The sequence below is a fragment of the Panthera onca genome, chromosome A1 (genome assembly GCF_046562875.1).
Source record: "Panthera onca isolate mPanOnc1 chromosome A1, mPanOnc1 haplotype 2, whole genome shotgun sequence".
In the NCBI taxonomy this organism is placed as follows: Eukaryota; Metazoa; Chordata; class Mammalia; order Carnivora; family Felidae; genus Panthera; species Panthera onca.
Window position 1 is genome coordinate 123873411 of NC_138339.1, and position 26904 is coordinate 123900314.

General features: G+C 42.9%; 1 protein-coding gene across 3 annotated transcripts in view; it reads left to right on the forward strand.

Annotated features, from left to right (window-relative positions):
* The window catches only part of SIL1 (SIL1 nucleotide exchange factor), a 287743-nt gene that overhangs the window by 42836 nt on the left and 218003 nt on the right, over nt 1-26904 (forward strand). The window contains exon 1 of one of the 3 annotated variants that reach the window (XM_060637835.3): nt 25621-25751. The exons of 1 other annotated variant lie outside the window; for it this stretch is intronic. Coding sequence is in view for 1 of the 2 variants with exons in the window: in XM_060637834.2 (XP_060493817.2) it covers nt 25671-25751 (81 nt within the window). In the remaining variant the exon portion in view is untranslated. Of the gene's footprint in view, nt 1-25620; nt 25752-26904 lie in introns of those variants that run through there. One more of the 3 variants, XM_060637834.2, reaches the window with a different exon arrangement.

Genomic DNA, 26904 nt, shown 5'->3' on the forward strand with positions numbered 1-26904 from the left:
GCCCAACTGAGAAACAACTCAAATGTGTACTAACAGGAGAATGGCTAAATAAGTTGTATATTCATTTAATGGAATACTACACAAGAATGAAAAACAATGACCTATGAATATATATAAACTGATGTTGAACATCTGGTCTACTGAACTGTGAGAAAATACATTTCTGTTGTTTTAAGTCACCAGGGTGCAGTAATTTTGTTATGGCAGTCATGGGAAACTAATGTACTTACTGTGGTTTAAAAGTCTCTATATGATAGGTATAAAGTTTCAGGTTTGCAAAATGAAAAGAGTTCTGGAGATTGTTTGCACAATAATGTGAATGTACTTAACAATAATGAACAGTACATTTAAAAATGGCTAAGCTGGAAAATTTTATGTTATGTGTATTTTACTACAACTAGAAAATAAAATAAAATTTAATTTAAAAGGATCTACATGATCTCACCCCTTTACCCCAAGTAGCTTTGCAACTTTGCTGCAAGCTCACTTTCCTTGAGCATATCAAATATACCCTAATCTCAAGATCTTTGCGTTTAATGGTCTGCCTGCATGGTAACTCTTTACATTAATATCTGCACTGCTCATCCCTCACTTCATTCAGGCTTTTCTAATATCACTTTAGAGAGGCCTTCCTTGACTATCATATCTAAAATAGGCATCAGGGGTGCCTGGCTGGCTGAGTCGGAAGAGCATGGGACTCGATCTCAAGGTCGTGAGTTCTAAAGATTGGGTTTAAAGATTACCAAAAAAATAAAAATTAAAAAAAAAAACCCTTTAAAACAGGCATCATTCCATCACTTGCTATTTTATACCCTGTTTTATTTTTCTTCAAAGCACTTTTTAAAAACTAAAATTTTTACCTTAGAATAATTTTAGATTTGTAGAAAATTTGCAAAGCCCGTACAGAATTCCCATATACTGTATACCCAGTATGCCTCCCATCCTGCCATTATCAACATCTTTTAGTATAGTACATTTGTCACAACTGTTGAGCCAAATTCTAATATACTATTATTAACTAAAGTCTGTATTTTATTCAGGTTTTCATCTAATGTCTTCTTTTTGTTCAGGATGCCACATTTCATTTAGTTGTCACGTCTTCTTAGGCTCCTTTTGACTATGACATAGTTTTTCAGACTTTCCTTGTTTTTTTTTTTTCCTCCACCCCTCAAGACTTTCCTTGTTTTAGATGACCTTGACACTTAAAAAAATTTTTTTATGTTTACTTATTTTTGAGAGAGAGAGAGAGAGAGAGAGAGAGAGAGAGAGAGAGAGTGTGAGCTGGGGAAGGGGCAGAGAGAGGGAGACACAGAATCAGAAGCAGGCTCTAGGCTCTGAGCTGTCAGCACAGAGCCCAATGCAGGGTTCAAACTCATGAGCTGTGAGATATTGACCTGAGCTGAAGATGGACGTTTAACCAACTGAGCCACCCAGGCTCACTTGACACTTTTGAAGATTAGTGGTCAGGTATTTTGTAGACTGTCCTTCAATTGGGATTTGTCTGAGTTTTCCCTATGATTAGATTAGGGTTTCGTGTTTTCGGGAGGAAGGCTATAGACATGACATTCTCACCACATCGTATCAGTTGACATGATTTATTAATGTTCAGGTTAACCCTGATTACCTGGTTGAGTTTAAGTTTGCCAGGTTTCTCCACTATGAAATCACTCTCCCATCATCCCTGCCCTCCTTTCATTCTGTACTCTTTGGAATGAAGTCACTATGTACAGCCCACATTTAAGGAATGAGGAGTTGTGCTCCACGGCCTTGAAGGTGGGGTATCTATATACATTATTTGGAATTATGTAAAGGGTATTTGTCTCTTCTCCATTTATTTATTTAGTCAATTAATTTATTTTTAATTTTTTTAATGTTTATTTATTTTTGAGACAGAGAGAGAGCATGAACAGGGGAGGGTCAGAGAGAGAGGGAGACACAGAATCTGAAACAGGCTCCAGGCTCCGAGCTGTCAGCACAGAGCCCGATGCGGGGCTCGAACCCAGAGACCGCGAGATCATGACCTGGGCCAAAGTCGGACGCTCAACCGACTGAGCCACCCAGGCGCCCCTAGTCAATTAATTTATATCAGTATGAGCTCATAATTACTTATTTTGCCCTTCAGGTTATAATCAATAATACTTCATTTGGTTGCTCAAATTTTTCCAATTTTGGTTACTGGGAATGCTTTCAGTTAGCTATGTCCCTTTGATATACTTCCATCACTGGATTTTTCACTGGATTTCCTGCCCCAGCCCTAGAATCAGCCATTTCTCCAAGGAGCTCTGGGGTCTTTTATTAGAAAGGAGTTTCACTACCTGAAATTATATTACTGTATTTCTTTGCATTCTATCTGTATGTCTCACTAGAACATTAGGTCCTTAAACAGGACCTTTTCTGCTTATTCACTGCTAAATCCCCATTACCTAGAATAGTATCTGGCACACAGGAGGATATCAATAAAACTTTAGTGAATGAATGAATAAATGAATAAGTCTAAAGTATTATTCCTTTTATGTACATACATTCTTTTTTTTTTTTCTTCAATATATGAAGTTTATCGTCAAATTGGTTTCCATACAACACCCAGTGCTCATCCCAAAAGGTGCCCTCCTCAATACCCATCACCCACCCCCCATCAACCCTCAGTTTGTTCTCAGTTTTTAAGAGTCTCTTATGCTTTGGCTCTCTTCCTCTCTTCCTCTCTAACCTCTTTTTTTTTTTCCTTCCCCTCTCCCATGGGTTTCTGTTAAGTTTCTCAGGATCCACATAAGAGTGAAAACATATGGTATCTGTCTTTCTCTGTATGGCTTATTTCACTTAGCATCACACTCTCCAGTTCCATCCATGTTGCTACAAAGGGCCATATTTCATTCTTTCTCATTGCCACGTAGTACTCCATTGTGTATATAAACCACAGTTTCTTTATCTGTTCATCCGTTGATGGACATTTAGGCTCTTTCCATAATTTGGCTATTGTTGAGAGTGCTGCTATAAACATTGGGGTACAAGTGCCCCTATGCATCAGTAGTCCTTATCCCTTGGGTAAATTCCTAGCAGTGCTATTGCTGGGTCATAGGGTAGGTCTATTTTTAATTTTTTGAGGAACCTCCACACTGTTTTCCAGAGCGGCTGCACCAATTTGCATTCCCACCAACAGTGCAAGAGGGTTCCCGTTTCTCCACATCCTCTCCAGCATCTATAGTCTCCTGATTTGTTCATTTTGGCCACTCTGACTGGCGTGAGGTGATATCTGAGTGTGGTTTTGATTTGTATTTTCCTGATGAGGAGCGACATTGAGCATCTTTTCATGTGCCTGTTGGCCATCCGGATGTCTTCTTTAGAGAAGTGTCTATTCATGTTTTCTGCCCATTTCTTCACTGGGTTATTTGTTTTTTGGGTGTGGAGTTTGGTGAGCTCTTTATAGATTTTGGATACTAGCCCTTTGTCCGATATGTCATTTGCAAATATCTTTTCCCATTCTGTTGGTTGCCTTTTAGTTTTGTTGGTTGTTTCCTTTGCTGTGCAGAAGCTTTTTATCTTCATAAGGTCCCAGTCGTTCATTTTTGCTTTTAATTCCCTTGCCTTTGGGGATGTGTCAAGTAAGAAATTGCTACGGCTGAGGTCAGAGAGGTCTTTTCCTGCTTTCTCCTCTAGGGTTTTGATGGTTTCCTGCCTCACATTCAGGTCCTTTATCCATTTTGAATTTATTTTTGTGAATGGTGTGAGAAAGTGGCCTAGTTTCAATCTTCTGCATGCTGCTGTCCAGTTCTCCCAGCACCATTTGTTAAAGAGACTGTCTTTTTTCCATTGGATATTCTTTCCTGCTTTGTCAATGATTAGTTGGCCATACGTTTGTGGGTCTAGTTCTGGGGTTTCTATTCTATTCCATTGGTCTATGTGTCTGTTTTTATGCCACATACATTCTTTTTAAAATTCAAGTTTAATTAATGCACAGTTATAGGTTAGTTTTGAGTGTACAATGTAATGATTTAACAATTCGATTTTTTAAAAAATTTAATGTTTATTTATTTTGAGAGAGAGAGAGAGAGAGATAGAGTGTGAGCAGGGGAGGGGCAGAAATAGAGGGAAAGAGAGAGAATCCCAAGCAGGCTCTGCACAGTCAGTGCAGAGCCTGATGTGGAGCTCAAACTCACCAACTGTGAGGTCTTGACCTGAGCAGAAATCAAGAGTCAGATGCTTAACCAACTGAGACACCATGGCGCCCCTTAACAATTCTATACATTGCTCAGTGTTCATCATGATAAATGTACTCTTAATCCTGTTAAGCTGTTTCGCCCACCTCCTCCCCCCACCTTCCCTCTGGCACCCATTAGTTTGTTCTTTGTGTTTAAGAGTCTGATTTTTTTGTTGTTGTTGCTTGTCTCTGTCTTTTTTTTTTTTTTTTAACGTTTATTCACTTTTGAGAGACAAAGAGAGACAGAGCTTGAGCAGGGAAGGGGCAGAGAGAGAGGGAGACACAGAATCTGAAGCAGGTTCCAGGCTCTGATGTGTCAGCACAGAGCCTGATGCAGGGCTCAAACTCACAAACTGTGAGATCATGACCTGAGCCAAAGTCAGACTCTCAACCAACTGAGCCACCCAAGTGCCCCCCCACCTTTTTTTTTAACTGTGAGGCCCTTAATGTTTACTATTCATAGATTCCATATATATATATATATATTTTTTTTTTTAAAAATAATGATTTTCTTTCTTAAAACATTGTTTTAAATGTTTATTTGTTTTTGAAAGAGAGAAAGACAGACAGACGGAGTGTGAGCAGGGGAGGGGAGGAGAGAGAGGGAGACACAGAATCTGAAGCAGGCTCCAGGCTCTGAGCTGTGAGCACAGAGTCTGACTCAGGGTTCGAACTCAGAAGCCATGAGATCATGACCTGAGCCGAAGTGGGATGCTTACCCGACTGAGCCACCCAGGTGCCCCAGATTCCATATATTTTTTACATGTTTATTTATTTTTGAGGGAGAAGGGGAGTAGGGGCAGAGAGATGGGGACAGAGTATCTGAAGCAGGTTTTATGCTGACTGCAGTGACCCTAATATGGTCCTCGAACTCACGAACCGTAAAATCATAACCTGAGCTGAAGTCAAACGCTCAGTCAACTCAACCACCCAGGTGCCCCTGTTTATCTCTTTTTTTCCTTGTTCATTTGTTTTGTTTCTTAAATTCCTCATATGAGTGAAATCATATGGTATTTGTCTTTCCCTGACTGACTTATTTCACTCAGCATTCTATCCTCTAAATCTATCCATGTTGTTGCAAATGGCAAGATCTCATTCTTTTTTTTTTTTTTTTTTTATGGCTATTGTATATATATACTACATTTTCTTTATCTTCATCTATGGATGGACCTTTGAGTTGCTTTCATATGTTGGGTATTATAAATCATGTTATAATAAGCAGAGGGGTGCATATATTTTTTCAAATTAGTGTTTTCATTTTCTTTGGGTAAATACTCAGTAGTGGAATTACTGGATCATATATATACATGCATTCTTCAAGGTACTTTGACACGAGAATTTGATCAAAGGATAGATATAGAGATGGGTGGACATATGGATATATAATAAAAAAATGAATGAATGAATGAATGAATGACTAAACACATGGATAGATTATTAGATGTATGAATGAACTGAGACATGGATGGAAGTTGGTGTTACCACTTGCCCTCCGGTTATTCATGATAGAAAGTGAGTGGTAAGGGACCTCATTCTTGATTCTTTCCACACTTTCCTCTTCCACATTCAATCAGCTGCTAAGTCCTGCCAATTTTACTTCTCAAATACTTCATAAATCCATTTCCTGTTCTTCACTTCAACCGCTCATTATCCTAGTTCAAGCTTTCTTCATGTCTTGCCTGGATGCTGTTACAGCCTCCTAACTCATCTCTTTGCCTTCAACCTTGTTCTCACCCCCACTCCCATCCGAAATCCTGCTGGAGGGCTCATTCTAAAATACAACTATGCCTGTGACACTCCTCTGCTTAAGCCCTTAGGGTAAAGTCTAAACTCCTTCGCATTATATAAAGTACCTTTGATGACCTGGATCTTGGCCATCTCTCTAGCCTCTCTTCTGCCATTCTCCACCTTGCATTGATTTGTATGCCTCAGAAATACCAGACTGCTTATAGTTCCCACCAGGGATCATTCTGTTTCCTTGCTCTGTCCTTTGCTCATAGTAGTCCCTCTGCCTGGAATGCCCTTTCCTCACATCCATGGTTTAGAATTCTTACCTGTTTTAAGTTGAGAAACAGTTTACAAAGCATGTAACTTTGTATTTGTGATTATGCTTATTAACAGGGCCAGGACTAGGGTGCCATGTTTTTCTTTCTACCCCACGTAGCGCTTGAACTCAGGACCCTGAGATCAAGACCTGAACTGAGATCAAGAGTCAGATACTTAACCGGCTGAAGCTAGGGTGCCAAGTTTAAGGTTTATTTATTTTTGAGAGAGAGAGAGAAAGAGAGAGAATGCACAGGGTAGGGGCAGAGAGAGAAGGAGACACAGAATCTGAAGCAGGCTCCGGGCTCTGAGATATCAGCACAGAACCCAATCTGAGGCTCGAACTCATGAACCGTGAGGTCATGACCTGAGTCGAAGAGAGACGCTCAACCGACTGAGCCACCCAGGCGACCCTAAGGTGCCAAGTTAAAGAGAGCTGTGCAGGTGAAAGTAAATATACCCCTCATTTTTGTGCCCTTCACTTGACTCACCTTAGTTTTGGTCTTAGCCTCTTCTATATTGGGAGCTTCCTGAGGTCAAGAACTTTGTCTCTTAGTCCTGTAATCCCTGGCTCAAGGACTGGTGCCAGGCAGGTGCACAGTAAGTGTAGGAGGGAGGGAGAAAGCATGAATTGGAGGTTCACTGACTACGCCTTCAATTCTGACTCTATGTATTATTGGCTATGGGAATCTGAACAAGTTTCTCTTTGTTCCTCAGTTTCCTCATTTGTGGAAAAGGAATAATAATAATGAATATCTCAGTTATAGGATTGCCTTTCCATTTTGAGGGTAATTATCTACTTTGCCAAAAATTTGAGATTTATTAACCTAAAATATTCTTTACAGTATTCCCTCATGACTAAATTTTCTGCTTTATCTTCAGGTATGTCTCCTTTAAACATTTTTTGATATTCTTTACTTATATCTTTTCTTTTTCTTGATTGAACTTATCAAAAAGTTTTCTAGATCCTCTATAGTATCTCTATTTTCTAATTAATTTTTGTTTTTGTCTTATGATTTTAACTCCTACTCTCATTTGGATTAATCTGTTCTTTCTTAACTTCTTAAGTTGGATACTTTGTTTCAACGTTTGATTTTCTTATATAAGCATTTAAATCCACACATTTCCCTCTAAGTATCACTTTATCTGCCTTCCACAGCTAACTTGCTAACTTTCATTTCTAAATAACTCCATTTTGATTTATTTTTTTGTCCCATGAGTTTAGAAGTGTATCCAAATGCATGGGTGCCTTGTTATCTTCCTGTTGCTAACTTCTATTTTGATTAGAGAAAGTAGTCTATTGATTTTTTTTTTTATGTTTGATGAGATGAGCTCTCTGGTCTAGTATGTGATCAGTATTTTAGATGTTCCACGGGTGCATGAAAGGATAATTGTTGGCTGCCTTGTGGGATTATTGTGAAGATAAATATTAGATAATACATATACTGCACTTAAAATAGTGCTTGGCACTTAGTAACATCTCAAGAGGTAGTGGCTCTCATTGTTGTTTTGTTATTATTATTGGTGGATGATAATCTTACTCATCACTCTGTGTGTCCCTAGGTGCCCTGGGAATTAGGGAAATTGAGCCCTCTCCTGCAAGTCAGTGCCTACGCTTTAGCATCTATACTGGCTACAGGATCAATTAATCTTTGACACTCACAGAAAGTACCACTCAGCTCATTACGTGGAAAACAGCTCAGAATTTGACTCAGACTGACCTGTGCTGGGGTCCTAATGTGGCCTCTCTCTAGTCGTGTGAGACTTCTTCCCCCAAACTCTACTTGCCTTACTTGGGTTTGATCTTGGACTTGTAGCATTGTTAAGAAGATTAAGGTAAAAGCCTTCACCATAGGACTGGACAGAAAATAGACCTTTGATAGTGTTGGTTTGTTTTCCTTTCCTCCCACTGGGCCTGCAGGAACAAAGAGGAAGGGAAATTAGAGTTATAATACTGTAGCCATCTCTACTCTCCCTTCCTGGCCTCTCCTTAGAAAGTCTCTTTTTCATCCCTCCTGCAAGGCTGCATTTCTCTGATGCTCCTCCTCAGGGAGCGGCTTGAAACTAGCCCTGATTGAGGAGGGGGGGGAGGGGGAAGAGGATGTTGACATATGCAAATCAGTACCCAGCCTCTTGCCAAATTAGTGTGACACCTGCTTGGACAGAATTTCCCTTTTATCTCCTGTGTGGAGCAGCCCATCTTTTTTTCAGGCCACCGGTTACCATATCTAGATGACAACCCCGTAGACCTGCATGAAAACAGCAGCAGCATCCTTCTTGGAGGCCACACAAAGTTGGATTTGTCTCTGCTCATTCTGGGGTCCCCCAGGTGGACTGAATATCTTGGGCACCTCTGCCTTGCCCTGGGGCTGATGCTGAGCTTCCCTCAACACTGACTTCAACCTCTCTTATTTTCTCTCCTCTGTTTATTTGTTTGTTTGTTTGTTTATTCTTTATTTTTGAGAGAGAGCGAGACAGAGTGCGAGTGGAGTAGGAACAGAAAGAGAGGGAGACACAGAATCTGAAGCGTGATCCAAGCTCTGAGCTGTCAGCACAGAGCCTGATGTGGGGCTTGAACTCACTAACGGCAAGTTCTTGACCTGAGTGGAAGTCAGACACTTCACTGATTAAGCCACCCAGATGCCCCAAGAGAAAGAGAATCTTAGGCAGACTCATGGAGCCCATCTCGAGGCTTGATCTCATGACCCTGGCATCATGACCTTAGCTGAAATCAAGTGTTGGACACTCAATCCACTGAGCCACACAGGTGCCCTTGGAAGTTCTATTAAAAAAATTTTTTTTAATGTTTATTTTTGAGAGAGAGAGAGAGAGAGAGAGAGAGAGAGAGAGAGCGAGAGCACACACGAGCAGGGAAGGGGCAGAGAGAGAGCAAGACACACAATCCAAAGCAGGCTCCAGGCTCTGAGCTATCAGCACAGAGCCCGATGTGGGGCACCAACCCAGGAGCTGTGAGATCATGACCTGAGCTGAAGTCAGATACTTAACCAACTGAGACACCCAGGCGCTCTGGGAAGTTCCATTTTTAAAGAAATCTCCCCATGTAATTTTAATGCAGCTAGTTCATTAATTGGCATGTGGAAACCACTGGAGAACAGAATATTTGCTTTTAGGTTTTACATTCCCTCCTGAATAAATGCAATTCTGGCTTCCATGTCCACCACATATCATGATTGTAAATAATGAATAGTTGACTAACAGTGATTTAAGGAGTAAGGGCATTTATTTATCTCACATAATAAGAAATCCACAGGTTAGTAGTTTCATGTTTGGTTAATTTAGCCACTTAATAGTGTCATCAAGGATCCAGGTTTTCTCATTTGCCATCCTTAGGGTATTTGTTCCATTCTCGGGTTTGTTCCCTTATAGTCATAAGTTGGGTGTTGCAGCTTGTACAGCATGAGCCTCTATGATAACTTCCAAGGTGGGGAAGAAAAGGATTGAAGATACCTATTGAAATGAGTAGGAAAATCTTTTCCAGAAGCTTCCAGACTTGCTCCCAAGTCTCTTTGTCCAGAACTAGGTCACTTGTCTACCCTTAGGTTTAAAGAGTTGCGAAAAGGGATATTGAGAAAGCATCTGGCATTTCTGAGTGTCTGTAGTGGGAGATAATTCTTATTAGTAAGGAAAAAGAGTGGGAAAAAGGCTTTTGGATAAGTAACCAACAGTGTTTCCCAGAAGACTTCTCTAAAACTACTCTTGAAAAGTCACTTTAGGGGCGCCTGGGTGGCTCAGTCGGTTAAGCGTCCGACTTCGGCTCAGGCCACGATCTCGCGATCTCGCGGTCCATGAGTTCGAGCCCCGCGTCGGGCTCTGGGTTGATGGCTCGGAGCCTGGAGCCTGCTTCTGATTCTGTGTCTCCCTCTCTCTCTGCTCCTCCCCCGTTCATGCTCTGTCTCTCTCTCTGTCTCAAAAATAAATAAACATTAAAAAAAATTAAAAAAAAAATTTTTTTTTTTAAAAAGAAAAGTCACTTTAACTGCTAGGTCCAATGACTTCCCTCCAGTTGTCCTTGTACTTGACCTCTTTGTGATTTGTTGTTGTTGTTGTTTTGTTTATGTTTATTTATTTTTGAGAGAGAGAGAGAGACAGAGTGCGAGTGGGGTAGGGGCAGAGATAGAGGGAGGCACAGAATCTGAAGCAGGCTCCAGGCTCTGAGCTGTCAGCACAGAGTGTGACTTGGATCTCAAACCCATGAATTGTGAGATGATGACCTGAGCTGAAGTCAGACGCTTAACCGACTGAGCCACGCAGGTGCCTCTGTGATTTTTTTTAAGTTTATTTATTTTGAGAGAGAGAGAGAGAACACAAGAGAGAGAAATCCAAGCAAGATATGAGCTGTCAGCACAGAGCCCCACATGGGGCTCAAACTCATCAACCGTGATATCATGCCCTGAGTGGAAACCAAGAGTTGGACGCTTAACTGACTGAGCCACCCAGGTGACCATCTCTGTAATGTTTTATGTTGCCAGCTCTTTCATTCTTGAAACTCTTTTCTTTTCTATTTTTTTAAAGCTTTTTTCTTTATTTTGAGGGAAAGAGAGAGAGCGCATGCATTCTTGAGCTGGGGAGGGTCAGAGAGAGAGGGAGAGAGAATCCCGAACGGGTTCTGCACTGTCAGCACAGAGTTCCACTTGGGGCTCGATCTCACAAACCATGAGATCATGACATTAGCTGAAACCTTGGGTTGGACGCTTAACCGACTGAGCCACCCAGGCTTGAAATTCTTTTCTTGTTTGTTGCTGTATAGTCTCTGATCACTTCTTCACTACCCTTCTTTTCTTTATAGGTTAGTGTTAACATGGGTTTTTAACCAGACCCTGTCTGAGCACCTCTGAACATCTGAACCAAACAATGCATCCTAACCACGTGACCAAGACCTAATGATAGCTCTTTGTGGTCTACCTCCTTGAGACTTTATATTTGGAAATGGGCTTCCTTTCCCCTCTACAGTCCTGATTCACTCTCAGCCATGACTCTTTCTCTTCTCTGCATTACAGAGGTATTGCTCTTGATAAGGTCCTTGACAGCTTTCTCTTAAGGACAGACTTTTGGTGCTCCTGGGTGGCTCAGTCGGTTAAGCGTCTGACTTCCGCTCAGGTCATGATCTCTCAGTCCGTGGGTTCGAGCCCCGTGTCGGGCTCTGTGCTGACAGCTCAGAGCTTGGAGCCTGTTTTGGATTCTGTGTCTCCCTCTTTCTCTGACCCTCCCCTGTTCATGCTCTCTCTCTCTCTGTCTCAAAAATAAATAAATGTTAAAAATAATAAAAAAAAAAGGACGGACTTTTAAAAAATGTTATTTATAACCTCTTACAGGATAGATGCTGGAACTGAAGAGCCCTTTGTTTTTCCACATTCCCTGGGATTTCAGAGTGGAAGCTGAATTGCTCTACAAAATAAAGAGGTGATGAGTTTGGAGTCCCAGAGTTTAAAAGATCAAGAAGAGAGAGAATAGAGTCAGTTGAGGGCTGGTTGATAGAAAGTTGAGAAGCACCTACCACTTACAGCTATATGAGAGAATCTGAATAGACATGTTTAGAGCTGAGTTTTCAAGTGAAACAAGGTGTGATATGCCCCCTCTCCGTAGTATACAAATTTTTATTGAAAGCTTCTGAAGCCACCATGTATGTGGTTTGGCTCGATTTCTGACTGACAGCAGTGAGGGGGCCATAGGTTTAGGAAGCGGGCAGTGTGGACAGTCCCACATATGAGTCACACCCAGACTATCAAAGCCTCTCTTGGATCTCTGGTCCTGAGCAGCTTCCATTCTACCCTCCATGTAGCTGCCAGAGTGATCTTTCCAAGACACAAACTCAGGTCATTTCCCTGCTTAAATCTTTTGCTGGCTCCCCAGTTGGTTCTTCTTCCTCTTTAAGTATTTATTTTTGAGGGGGCTGGATAGCAGAGAGAGAGGGAGACAGAGGACCCTTAGCGAGCTCTGTGCTGTTAGTGAAGAGCCCGATGTGGGGCTCAAACTCATGAACCAGGAGATTATGACCTGAGCTGAAACCAAGAGTGAGATGCTTTACCGAGTGAGCCACCCAGGTGCCCCTCCCCACTTGGTTCTTCTTAAACCTGGGGTTCTTCATGGATCTTCATTCTCAGGGATCTTCAGTACCCATTAGAATGTTTGTTATATAATCTAGGATCAGTTTTTTAAAAAATGTAAGCATAGTCTATAATACCCAGATTACCACCTTATAACAATGTACTTTGAAGAGATTTTATTTTATTTTGTTTTATTTTTAATGTTTATTTTTGAGGGGGGAAGGGGCAGAGAGAGAGAAAGAGAGAGAGAATCTCAAGGAGGCTCTACACTGTTAGTGCAGAGCCCAATGAGGGGCTTGAACCCACAAACTGTGAGATCATGACCTGACCTGAAATCCAGAGTCAGACCCTTAACTGACTGAGCCACCCAGGCACCCCTTGATGAGATTTTACTATTAGTTTGCACTCATATTTATTGATCAGGGTGGTGCCAGGTAATCTTTTGAAACGACTGAATTTAACTTTTAATGTTGTAAATTATTTTTAATCTCATTGTTCACAGATATATCCTCAGCACCTGAAACAGTGCCTGGCACATTGTAGGTGTTCAATAAAGATCTGTTGAATAAATGAATGAATGAATAAAATATCTTAAACTGAGTTCTGATATCGCTTGAGGTCTCCTCAGCGTGGCATGTGAGGTTCTTCACAATCAAGCTAGGAATACTCAACTAGTAATTTTATCAGACAGTCTGGGCAGGATGTGGAGGCGTAGTCCTTTTTAGAAAATAAAAAAATGAAAGTAGAAAGGATTTATGTACATTTTGACAGGGAAGACGTGATATGCAAATGGTTGCAAATATAATGCAAATGACATGCAACTTCTCATGCAAATGAGCATCCTGTCTTTGGAATCAACTGCCAGAGTATTCACTAATTTGTCTGTGGTACTGGCAGTAAATCTTTCAAGAGCTTAGGATGCAAGTTTCCTTGGTGGGAATGTGTATATATTGGGAGGAGGAGATGGTAGGAAGGGGTCTCTCAAGGAGGAGTCAGTGTGATGCTGTAAGCCTGCTTTTTAATATGAAGCTGGTACAATATACAGCTTCATATGAAGTTATTCTGCCATGACATTCGAAAGGCTAGTGTTTTGGAATTGGCAGAGAGTGTGGGGCAACAAAATGCAAGTCCCTATACTCCTTCAACTCTTTGGCAACGTCACATCTCTGTCCTACCTGTTTCACACCATCCAGGCTGTGGACTACCAGAGTACTGAGTGGGGAGATCCCTGGCCCTAGGTCCTCACCATAAGAACCACAGACGAGCCTGAGATAAGGACTCTTGTAAATCATATCTGAAGGAGGCTAAGAGCCTGATGTAGAGTTCTGTATTTCCTAATCTCATGACAAGAAGAATTTAGCTGAATTTCTGCAAGACCTATTAGAAAAACATCAGTGGTTACAAGAAGCATGGGGGCTTTCTGAGAAATATATCTACTGAATTTCAATGCCAATGATGTGGTCTGACAAAATTGGAAGCTTACTTGGAAATCTAAAGGAAAAAAGTCAACTGATTTTTTTCATTATAAAAACCTGTTCTTCCCTGTCCATGATGTGAAAGGAAATTTTTGGTTACACAGACTCCTCTCCAATGATTATAAAAATATTGGGAATACAAAATACAAGAGCCTCTAGCAGATATATTTTAACATACCTCAGAATCTGTTTTTTTCCCTGATGCTTTGCTTTGCAATTAGACTCCCAGCTATACAGACTTGGGCAACTTATTCAACTTTTCTAAGACTTAGTTTCCTCACCTGTAAAATAGGAATAACAGAATCCTCAGGAGATTGTTGTGAAGGGTAAAAGAGATAATGCATATACTTAGCACAGTGTCTGGCTCACAGTAAGCATTCCATAAATGTAGCTCTTTGCAGTGGTCATCTGTGGATTTGCTGCTTGGGGTGCATTCACTTTCCATCTGGTAATGGTACCTCATTTCCTTCTGGTGAACGATCATTGTCTCCTCAATCCATGTGGTTCTAGTGAGACTGACTCCACCCTCAGCACTAGGAATGGAGCATGTGACTTAGGTTTAAAACAATTAGACCAGGGGCGCCTGGGTGGCTCAGTTGGTTGAGCGTCCGACTTCACCTCAGGTCATGATCTCACGGTCTGTGAGTTCGAGCCCCGCGTCGGGCTCTGTGCTGACAGCTCAGAGCCTGGATCCTGCTTCGGATTCTGTGTCTCCCTCTCTCTCTGCCCCTCTCCCGCTCATGCTCTGTCTCTCTCTCTCTCTGTCAAAAATAAACATTAAAAAAAATTAAAAAAATAAATAAATAAAACAATTAGACCATTCCATCCTCTAAGCCACAGTTCTTGATTGAAAATGGGGGCATACATAGAGTTACCACATGACCCTGAAACTCCACTCCTAGATACATACAGGGGAATTGAAAACAGGTGTGCAAACAACAACTTGAATATGAATGTTCATAGCAGCATTATTCCTGTCAGTCAAAAAATGGAAATGACCAAAATGCCCATTATCTGATAAACAGATAAAGAAAATGTTATTATATTCATACAGTAGCAATGTTATTCAGTCATAAAAAGGAATGATGTACTGATGTATGCTACAACATAGATGAACTTTGAAAATATTATGCCAAGTGAAAGAAAAAATTCACAAAAGGACACATATGATTTCATTTATATGAAATATCCAGAGTAGATAAAGGGGAGTGGGGAGTGACTGCCAATGGATACAGGGTTTCTCCTTGAGGTGATGAAAATATTTTGGAATTAGCTAGTAGTGATCATTGTGCAACACTGTAAATATACTAAAAAAAACACTGAATTGCATACCTTAATGTTTATTTATTTTTACTGAATTGGATACTTTACTATTTTATTTTATTATTTAATGGCTATTTATATTTGAGAGAGAGAGACAGAGACAGAGCACAAGCAGGGAGTGGGGGGCAGACAGAGGGGGAGACAGAATCTAAGCAGGCTCCAGGCTCTGAGCTGTCAGCATAGAGCCTGGCGTGGGGCTTGAACCCAAGAGGTGTGAGATTATGACCAGAGCCGAAGTTGGTCGCTTAACCAAGTGAGCCACTCAGGTGCCCCTGAATTGCATACTTTAAAAGGGTGAATTTTATAGTATGTGAATTATGTCTCAATTAAAAAAAAAAAAAACTAAGCTAGAAATAAAGTGTATGGGCACATGGCTCAAGAAGGCTGATGAAAGCCAGTACAAATGAATCCAACCATCTAGAGCTATGAGGGGACTAAACTAGTTCCCTTCTTGTAGGATTCCAACTTGAGAGAATATAGGGTCTGGAGCTGCTTACCTGTAGAGTCTGAGACTGAATCATCCAACCTAGCTGCAAGCAGAGTCAAGAAATGAAGAGACATCATGACCTGGTTACACGTTGGAGCAAGACTAGCTAATCATCCCTGTGTGCCTGGGATTTTCCTGGTTTTAGCACTGAAATCCCCGTGTCCATGTTAGTCACCCTTGTTGGAGCTCTGAATCAAGTTCTGCTTGAAACCCAGGACTCCACCTGGGGACTTTCTAATTACAAAGGTAAATAAATTCCCTTTTTGTTTTAGCAAGTGTCCCAGGTTCAGTTCTCCAGAGGCAGGCACTAAAACAGACTTTAGGGTTCAAGATGTTTATTAGGGAGCAACACCTATGCAAGGAAGAAAGCAGAAGAAGAATTAGGTAGAGGAAGAAGTGAAAGTGTGATGTGGGCTCTTGGCCACTCCAGCAGAAATCTCTGGAACTAGAATTGCTGGTCAGAAGCTCCCACACTGAAGCAAAATGGCTCGCCCATTATACTCTTTCTGCTCCTTTCACCTCCAAACTTCTAGTGAACCTTCAAATCTCAGCCTAAATGTTGCCACTTGAGGGATGCCTTTCCTAAAAACCTCAGTGGCATTAAGTCCCATTGTGCCTGGCTCATCTCCTTTATGTGGTTATTTGATTAATTATATATTTTTTGTTTTATGTTTTACTTGCATTTTTTTAGTATCATGGAGAAAAGGACTGTCCTGGTTAGCTGTCTAGGTAACAAAAAACCTCAAATCTTAGTGGTTTAGGGGCACCTGGGTGGCTTAGTTGTTTAAGCATCCTACTTTGGGTCAGGTCATGATCTCACGGTTTGTAAGTTTGAGCCCCACTTCAGGCTCTCTGATGCCAGTGCACAGCCTTCTTTGGATCCTCTGTCTTCCTCTTTCCCTATCTCTCCCCCATCCCTCTCCCCTGCTTGTGGGCGTGCAGCAGGTGCAAGCGCTTTCTCTCTCAAAAATAAACATTAAAAAAAAAAATCTTAGTGGTTTAAAACAGAGTTTGGCAAAGTAGGGCCCATGTATCACTTCTAGCTCATAGCCTGTGTTTGTATAACTAGAAAACTAAGTATGTTTTTTTAAACTTTTTTTAATTAATTTTTTTTAACATTTGTTTATTTTCAAGAGACAGAGAGAGACACAGTGTGAGGGGGGAGGTGCAGAGAGAGGAAGACACGGAATCTGAAGGAGGCTCTAGGCTCTGAGCTGTCAGTGCAGAGCCCGACGCAGGGCTCAAACCCACCAACAGTGAGATCATGACCTGAGTTGAAGTCAGACACCAACCAACTGAACCACCCAGGCGCCCCCTTTTCACATTTTTTAAGTTTGTTTGTTTGTTTGTTTGTTTACGAGAGAGAGCTCATGCACAGGGGAGAGGCAGAGAGAAAGGAAGAGAGAGAATCCGAAGCAGGTTCCGTGCTGTCAGCAAAGAGCCCAATGTGGGACTCAGTCCCATGAACCTGAGATCATGACCTGAGCTGAAATCAAGGAGTCAAATGCTCAACAGACTGAGCCACCCAGGCGCCCCTAGTTTTACATTTTTAAGGGGTTATTAAAAACAAAATAAAATAAGACAAAACAATGACAGCGCGTGACAGAGATAGTACATGGTCTGCAAGGCCTAAAATATTTACTATCTGGCCCTTTATAGGAAAATTTTGCCAACTCATGGATTAAAACAACAGTCAGTTTGTTATAGCTCATGATATTACATGCCAGGAATTCTGGAATGGTTTGGTTAGATGATTCTTCTGCTCTATGTGATGGTGACCGGGACCTCTCAGTGGCACTTGACTGGATGCTGGTCTGGTCTGAAAGGTCCAAGAAGGCTTCACTCAAATGTCTGGTATCTTCCCTAGGTGGCTGGAAGTCAGGGCTTAGCTGAGCCCCTCTCCCTATCCATGCTGTTTCTATTTCAGGGTGGTTGGACTTATGGCAGAACTGCTCAGGGCTCTAAGAGACCAAAGTGGAAGCTTTCAGAGTAGGCTTAAAACTGAATAGCATCACTTCTGTACTTTATTGGTCAGAGCAATCTCGAGTCAAAGGGAGCCAGCCTAGATTCAAAGGGATGGGATATATACTATACCTCTCAATGATGGGAGTGCAAAGAATTTGAGACCACTTTAATCTACTTCCAGACTAAGTCTGCTCACTTATCGTTAAATCCCTAGCTCTTAGCATAGCACCTATCACATGAATGCAATAAATTTGTTAACTAATGGACATACTGTAATAGGCGGAATCTGACCTATTTGTGATATGAAAGTATTAGATTTGGAGCTAGAATAAAGGGTCTAATTGGACCCTTAGCATCATTCTATTCCACATGTTTCATTTAGGGACATGTATGGTCCCAGCACTGTGCTACATCTCTCAGAGTATTTGAACTTCAGGTTATATCTGTATGTCAAAGGATTTCTGTGAGAATTAAAAGGCGTACATGAGAAAGCTTTATAAACTGTAAAGTTCTGTTTAATGTTGTTATTATTCTCATTGTTGCCCAGGGTGGGCAGTGGACAAGGCCAGAACCCCTAAATACTCTGCCCTGGAGGAAGGCTCCTCAACTTTTCTCCACTCTCCATCTCTTACCCCTGCCAGTTACTGAGGAGCAGACATTAGGAGACTGGAATAGGGTTCCTGTGGCTATGCAATCCATTTCTAGCCAGGGCAGATTTATTTCCCTAGAGTGGCTCTCATGATGGTTCAATCAGTCTCATAATTCCATAATGATCTTGGTGCCAATGCCTCCCACTCTGGGTGTCTCTGTAGAGGCCATGGGGAGATGGGAAGCCACACTAGCTAAACAAATAAGAATGATTAGTTGTGTGTGGCCGGCCCCTTGTCGCCTGAGCTGGCCCATTGTGTGCTCCAACATATGGAGCAATAAAGATGCTGCTGAGAAAAACCACATTCAGCTTGTCATCTTCATCCAGCTCAGATAATACAGTATGCCTTCTCCAGAAGATCTCCCAAGACCCTCTGTTCCAGAGATACTCCCATACCTTTCATTTCATGTGTGTCTTATTTGTTTAAAAATTTTTTTAAATGTTTATTTATTTTTGAGATTGAGAGAGACAGAGCACAAGTCGGGGAAGGGCAGAGAGAGAGGGAGACACAGAATCCCAAGCAGGCTTCAGGCTCTGAGCTTCAGCACAGAGCCCGATGCGGGGCTCGAACCCACAGACTGCAAGATCATGACCTGAGCTGAAGCTGGACTCTTCACTGACTGAGCCACCCAGACACCCCTCATGTGTGTCTTATTTGTGACAAGAGGAAGGGTTTGTCTGCCTGAGTAATACCTCTTCTTCCACCCTTTCCGCAAAAGCTCATATATAGCCTGGGCATGATGTATAAGATGTGTGTAGGTCTGGGAGTGGAATAATTAGAATACTAAGTGGGGATATAAAGCAGGATCCACATGTGTATTTGTGTGTGATTTAACTTTACCCAGCTTCTAGCACCATGTATGTGTAACCAACAGGCATGGAGAAGAATAGAGAAGAGAGAAGAAGATCAATTCAGCACTTACTGTGTCAGGCACTGTGCTGAATGCTTTACATATGTTATCTCATTTAATCTCCATAACAATTGTTGAAGGAAATACTAATATTACCTCCATGTTACAGATAAGGAAACACCACTGTAAGGTAGGTTAGGGTTAAAGCAACTTGCTTAGCTAGTGAGGAGCAGTCAAAATTTGAGCTGTCCCGGGGCGCCTGGGTGGCGCAGTCGGTTAAGCGTCCGACTTCAGCCAGGTCACGGTCTCGCGGTCCGTGAGTTCGAGCCCCGCGTCAGGCTCTGGGCTGATGGCTCGGAGCCTGGAGCCTGTTGCCTGTTTCCGAATCTGTGTCTCCCTCTCTCTCTGCCCCTCCCCCGTTCATGCTCTGTCTCTCTCTGTCCCAAAAAAAAAAAAAAAAAAAAAAAAAAGTTAAAAATTTGAGCTGTCCGATTCTGAAGCCGGTTCTTAAACTGTTCCACAGTCCTGAATCCAGGCTCTCTGCTGACAGTGATATTGAATTTTTTTTTAAGTTTATTTATTTTGAGAGAAACAGAGGCAGCACGAGAGAGGGAGAGGCAGAGAGGGAGACAGAGAATCCCAAGCAGGCTCTGTGCTGCCAGTGCAGGGCCTGATGCAGAGCTTGGACCCACAAAGCTGCAAGATCATGACCTGAGCCAAAATCAAGAGTCAGATGCTCAACCTACTGAGCCACCCAGGTGCCCCAGTGGTATTGGATTTGATGATCTAATGTTCTGAGTCATGCCACACAGCAAGCCTTATTGTCCACACATGATCTCCCAAAGCTCTGGTGCTTGGGAACCTTTTTAGGGACAGCGTCAGAGGAGTTGTTCTCCCCTTATTGACTTGCTGACCCAGGACTGTGCTAGCATGTGCAGGCATGGCCAGTCACTGTACCCGTTATGCCCAGGATCCTGTAGCAGACAACATCCCTTCTGCATCTCTCTGCTTGAAGAAGCAGCCCTGGCCCTTATGTAGGGGTCGGCACAGATTGGACCAGGAGAGGACCCATAGGCTGCCCTACAACAGCCCTGCAGTAGCCTTGTTCTTAGGGGTCTTCCAGGTGTGTACGTGGGGGTGGGCAGAGACTGAAGTGAACTATTCCAGTCAACTTAACTCAGCCCAAATTTAGAATGTAAAGTTAAACTGTATTGGCCAGTCAGATATCTTGATGTGATGCAGACAAGAGCAAGAGGACTGGTGGTCTATGAGAAGGAGAGATGACAGTATAGCCTGTCTTCAGACCACCTTGGTTCCAGCTCCTGTCCCTGCCTGTCTTTCTTTACATCAGCCTTTTATCATGGATCTGGGCAAACCTGAACTGCTCTGTATGACCAAAGGGTGAGGAAGGCTTGAGGGAAAATCCTGGAGAAGGATATGTGAACTGGCTGACTGGGTACCATGCAAGGGAAAGAAAAGATAAAAAATGATTCATGGAGGGACAGAGGTAAGACAGGGACTTGGGAGGAAAGAAGTGCTCAAGAGGGGTTTCAGGTTATCTGCTGTGGGGTGTGTGGGATTAATGTTCTCCTCTATCATCTCTATGATACCTGCAGCCAGCCATGTGTTCTTGGTGGGGAAATGGAACAGGGTGAGGGACAGCTCACACCTAGGTTATACTCCATCTGCTCCCAGTCTGGTTTCCTGATGGTCTCTGATTGATTTTCAATATACTCTATATGGTATGTTTTCATGTTTCACTAGACACATTTAATTGTGTAATTATGTAAGAAATATATTTGTGGTAAAGTCCATACCATTGTGTGACAGTGTTCATGTGTATAAATGCAGAATGTTTTAATTTATGTACATGTGTAAACTTGTCTGTGTCCTGTGTTTGACTTTGGATGTGTAAGATGTGTGTACGACTGTGGGTGTTTGTGCCAGGGTGTGGGGCTTGTGGCTCTTTTCCAGAGGTGGCTGCAACGATATATCCCAACCCATGTGTTCTCTTTACAATATGTCAACTTTTCCCATAGACAGATGGTCTCTCTTTCCTTCTCCTTAAATGTGGACAGACCTCTCTGAGTCTCTCAACCAACAGAATATGGCATAAATGATGCTATGTCCCTTCTGAAGGTAGATCATTAAAGTACCAGGCACTTTTATGTTTTGTTCTCTTGGGATGCTCGTTGTTGGAAACCAGCTACCAAACTGTGAGGAGGCCAAGCAGCTACTAAAAGAGGCCGCTTGTCAGTGTCCTGGCTGACAGCACCAGTTGAGGTCCCAACTGACAGCCAGGATCAACTTCCAGCCATGTGAGTGAGCATCTTGCCTTTACTGAACCACACCAGCTGACAGTACACAGAGCAGGGTTGATTCTTCCCTGCCAAGCCCTGCCCAACCTGCTAAATAAATGATTATTGTTTTGGGATGCTTTGTTGTGCAGCAGTGGATAGCAGGAACAGGGCTGTACCTTTGCCCTGTGTGTATATGTGTTCCTGTGGTTTGCTGCCTTTGTGGGTGCCTGCAGGCAGTGCATTTGTGTCACATGTTTGTGTACCTGAGTAGGTGTGTGGTTGAAGGTGTTTCTGGAGACAGAATCATGGTTCTGGGGTTTTGCTTTGGCCTCAGTGGGAGTTTTTTGGTGAGAACCCTTTGAAATCTTGCCTGTCTTCTAGGTCTCTTCTTTTGAGTGCTTTTCCTTTGAACCAGAGACGCCTGTTTAGCTGAGAGCAATTGCAGCTTAAATTTACTGACCTTTTCCGGCTGAAGCCCCGCGGAGCTGCCAAGGCCTTCTAGCAGGTGAGAGGCTGCCATACAGAGGCCTCATATCCCTTTTGCAGGGGGCATTTTGTTATTTTTCTTTTTCTGCTAATGAGGCCTTCAGAAATGAACCAGAGACAGAGCAAAGTATAGTCACTGGGGTCCTTGAGGTCTCTTGGGGTAGAGATACCTAGAATTCTGGAGTTCCACCAAGGAAGCTGCTTATATGGGCTGAGATGTGCCCAGGTTTCAGTGTAGAGATCATCTGGTTTCCATTCTGCCTTGGTTGCTGCTACCCACTCCATCTGTGTGCAGCCCAGAAGTGGAGGACCCTGCTTCAGATGGCCAGTTCCTCTTGGTCTCCTTGGCAGTGCCCCTCAGTTTCTTGCTTAATCCATGTTGGCAGCTCTATTCAGCTTGTCTGGGAACACTGAGAGCTCTGGCTTCATTCACATCCCTGCCCTTGACTGACTTTCAGGACGTCTAAAGTGCTGTTGTCCAAAAGAGCTTTCTGTGATGACAGAAATGTTCTATAATCCATGCTGTCTGATACAGTTGACATTATTCACATGTGGTTCTTGAGCACTTGAAAAGAGGCTAGTGTGATTCAGGAACTGAGTTTTAAATTTTATTTCACTTTAATTAATTTAAACCTAAATACTGCATGTGACTGTTGGCTATCATATTGGGCAGCACAGATCTGATGAGTTCAAAGAGTTTTGCTGTATCTGTAAAATGGGAATAAAATTTGCCCTGTCTCACAGGGCTGTCTGGAGCAAACAAGATGATGAATGGGGAAGAGTTTTACTCACATAAGGGATTTGGAAACAAAGACAGCCGTGTGAAGTGAGTGGGCCTATTCTTTTTTTTTAAATGTTTATTTACCTTTGAGAGAGAGAGTGAGAGCAGGGGAGGGGCAGAGAGAGAGAGGGAGACACAGAACCGAAGCAGGCTCCAGGCCCGGCACGAATTGCGAGATCATGACCTTAGCCAAAGTGGGACACTCAATGGACTGAGCCACCCAGGTGCCCCTAAGTGGGCCAATTCTTATAGTTCTGTTAATATTTCTGTTTTATAGTCCTTGTTTGACTGTGTTGATTTGATCTGTTTACATTTCTGTATCTCTCATCTAACCCTGGGCTCTTTAAGGGTAAGAACCCAGTGGTACTATTTCACAGCTGTATCCCCATAGCCAACAGCTGGCATGTAGTTTGGTACTCATGTTCAAGTGAATAAAATGTCTGGAGTTCAGGAAGGATTTCTGGCAGAAGGATTTAAAGTGTATGGTGAAAGCTGAGGGGGAGGGGTGCAGAGAGGAAGAGGAAGCAGGACAGGACAATTTGATGATGAGACAGAGCTGGGGCTCTTGCTCCCCATACTCAATATTGTAGGCCAATCCAGAGGGAGCAGGGAGCCAATTCCTGCTGCCAGAAATGCTTTCACACACTGGGTATCAGGTTTGTGGGAGCTTAATTGAGAAAGGCTGATGAGAGGAGAAATGATCTACTCAACACATTTTCCTCATTGAGGAAGGCTAATTGATCATCTAAATCTCTTGCCTAGCAGGGCTCTGGGTATGGGTGCTGTGGTTTCCTTTGATTGGTGGTGGTCAGGTTGAAGGTAATTTCTCAGGCTCTGTACTCTTGCAAACTTTTGCACTTCTGGGGAGTGGAAGAGGGATCTTGGAAGCTCTCCAATAGAGCTGCAAGAAGAGGTGGCTTTTTGTTTGTCATTTACTTATTTAAAAGAAAAATTTAAACTTATTTCTGCTCAATTCCAAGAGTAATACATGGAAACAGAGAAGAGATTTCTGTGATCCCACCACCCACCATCCCACCATCCCTGGACCTCAAACTTCCCACCTTTACAGTGGTTCTTCTTGTTTGGGGGCCATGAAAGTAGGGGCTGTTTAGGCCCAGTCCTGCACATTGATTTTAGCAGCTGAGAAGGCTTGAGATCAGAGCTAATGCTCCTGGGAAGGAGGTTCTCAGGTCTTTTCGTTTTGAGGCCTGGGGAGATTCAGAATTTCTCTTTCCCCTACACATCAACTGATTAGAGCTGTCCCAAGAAGGCAGCCAGGTTCCTATGAATGTTGGCAGCTCTGTGTCCAGCTGGACTCTTTTCTTGGCCCATGCATTTATTTATTCATTCTATTATAAGATTTGAGCTTATTCTATTTATAAGCATAATACTCTCGTAGCACTTTATTAGTATCTTTTTATAACATGTGTCAGGCTTGATTGTACTTTATATGTTCATTCTGTAATTTATCACTGACGTAATAGATATTTGTTGAACGTTTATTATTTATCCTCATGCTACTAGGAAGTGACACAAGCTAGAATTATTGCTGGGCTACTCTTGCTAGCCTCTTGGGTGTTCCATGGAAAAAGTGAACTGTTCTCTGTCCTTTCCCACTCAGTCCTAGGGAAGTGTCCTATGTAGACCTTTTTTTTTTTTTTTTATTTTTTTTAACGTTTATTTATTTTTGAGACAGAGAGAGAGACAGAGCATGAACGGGGGAGGAGCAGAGAGAGAGGGAGACACAGAATCAGAAGCAGGCTCCAGGCTCTTGGCCATCAGCCCAGAGCCCGACGCGGGGCTTGAACTCACGGACCATGAGATCGTGACCTGAGCTGAAGTCAGAGGCTCAACCGACTGAGCCACTCAGGCGCCCCTCTAGACCTTTCTTAAAAACTGACACTACCCACTCCACTATTGCCCAGAGGCTTGTTCTCCTTCCCCAGGCAAACCGAAGTTTGCTCATGGGTGCGATTTCCCATCTGTTTGAAGTAAACATAATCAAGAAAGTATATTAACTACTAGAAGCCTACATCATACCTCAAAAATGGAAGAAAAAAAACACAAACAAACTTGAGACAGGTGGATTGCTCTTGGGGAATACCTGTTCGGGGAAAGTCACTGCTTGTTTGGATTGTACTTTTCTCCACTCATGATTGACCAGGAATCACTGTCTGGACTCTCAGGGCCTGAGGGAGCACTCCATTTTACTAAGCAGGTTAAACTACTCTGGTCAAGGGGAAGGTCTTATAGAAAAAGAACAGGACTTTGGGAGGCACTCAAATCTGGCTTACATTCCCAGTTCTACCACTTCCTGACTATATGACTTTGTACAAGTTCTTCAACTTCTTTGAGCCTTAGCTTCCCCACCTATAAAAAACGGATGGCTGTTCTGATCTCAGGAAGTTTTGAGAAATATATATATATATATATATATATATATATATATATATATATGCAACACCTGGCACATATAAGATATTCAGTGCTCTAGCAGCATTTGAGCTGTAGGGTACTTTGAAAATAATTGGTCGTTTTTAATTCACACAATACATAAGCACATAAAGTAGACGACTTATAGGTGACCTCTCTGCAGGAATTTTCAAAGGACTATTTACAGTTTAAGAGTCTCGGATTTATCTATTCCACACTGAGTGGCAACAGCTTAATTTATTTCTACTTCTCATGTCCGCTGGTTTCCTTCTGATGTTCCTTCCGCTAGAAAGAAATTACAGTATTGGAAAATCAGAAATGAAACTTCGAAGTCCCATTTTGGTCTAGCTTGGAAGCAAAATCAGCCCCGCGGCGATCTCCTTCAGACGTCTCACGCTGGCGGAGGGTTACAGCTGAAAACCAGCCTCATCACGTGTGCGTTAGTGGGCGGGACTTAACAGAAGCCGGGGAGAGAGAGGCGGGGCTTAAGAGCTAAGAGAGCAGGAAAGAAAGGGAGGCGGCCGCTCGTCATTCTGGAAGGCAGCAATTGGGTGAGGTGGGAAGTGACGTAATAAGTGCGCGCTCACAGATTCAGAAGGTCGCCGCGGCGTCTGCGCATGGGGAGCTGGTTGCCGCTGCAGCCGCCTGGAATTGTGGGGGTTGTGTCTGCCCCTCGGCTGCCGGGCGGGAAGCCGAAGGTAGGGGCGGTGAGGGCTACTCGGCCCTGGAGCTGCGCGGGGGGCTCAGGGCGCTGTCCGAGCCTCCTCCCACCAGCGGCCCCGGCGCCTTCCCAGCACTGTTGCGGGGTCCCTACACATCCCCTCCCTGTCCCCGTCACACGCACATCTCGTCCCTCCCAAACGGGACGTCCAAGTGGGCCCTGGCCTCAGCCCAGGAGTCGCCTTCCCTACCTTTTGTGCTCAAAGAGTTTCCAGTAATTCTTATTAAGTGCCAGATGAGGCGGTGGGGATTCCGAGATTAGCTCTTGATTCTGCATCTGTTCCCTTTCTCCCACCCTCAGTTTCTGCATTTAACTGCTCCTTTGTTGAAATTCTGGTTCTTGGCAGAGGCCAAGAATTCACCATATGGAATTGCCCTCTACTCGCGTCGTGTTTCCATTCCTATCTTGTGTTTTCCTTTTTCCTGGTAGGTCGAAGACTTGCCTTTGAAGTACAGGTTACAGACTTTGTTGTTTTTCAAATCAACTAAGAAGTTGTGTACATCCCTGGGCTTTAGTAACTGATTTCGTTTAAAGTGGAGCACGGGCACCTTCAGTGCTTCCCCGGCGTTTCTGATTCACGTGGTCCTTAAATCCTTGCCTTGAGAGTCTACGCTTTAGAAGACTGGAGGGAATCCACTGACATTTGAGCCCCTGAAATGGGGTTCTGGCGGGGAAAGAACAGGAGTCAGGAAATGCCTGGCACCAGAGAGGCCAGTGTGGGGTTTCTTTTCACAGTAGAAGCTAGAGGACCGGTTGATGCCACACACGCACACACACACACACACACACACACACACCCACACCCACACACACCCACCCACACACCCCACCCCACCGGTATGTGGTCAGTTGGATTCAAGCTCATCTGGCTTTCTGACCTCAATAAAACAAAACCACAAACTGCTTTGGAGGATTAACCCAGAGTGGGTAGGCAGAAGAACGAATCCTCCAGGTTTGCTAACAAAAGAAAGTGATGTGTTTGTAAACACTAAGAGTGTTTGTTTGGACAGTGTAAAAGATGTTTTGGTATATATTGGTGTGTCTTTTTACCTCTCACAGCACCCAAACTTACTTTATTTTCTGATGAAAATATAGCCACATTTGGGGATTGGATAGGATTTTGATAGGAG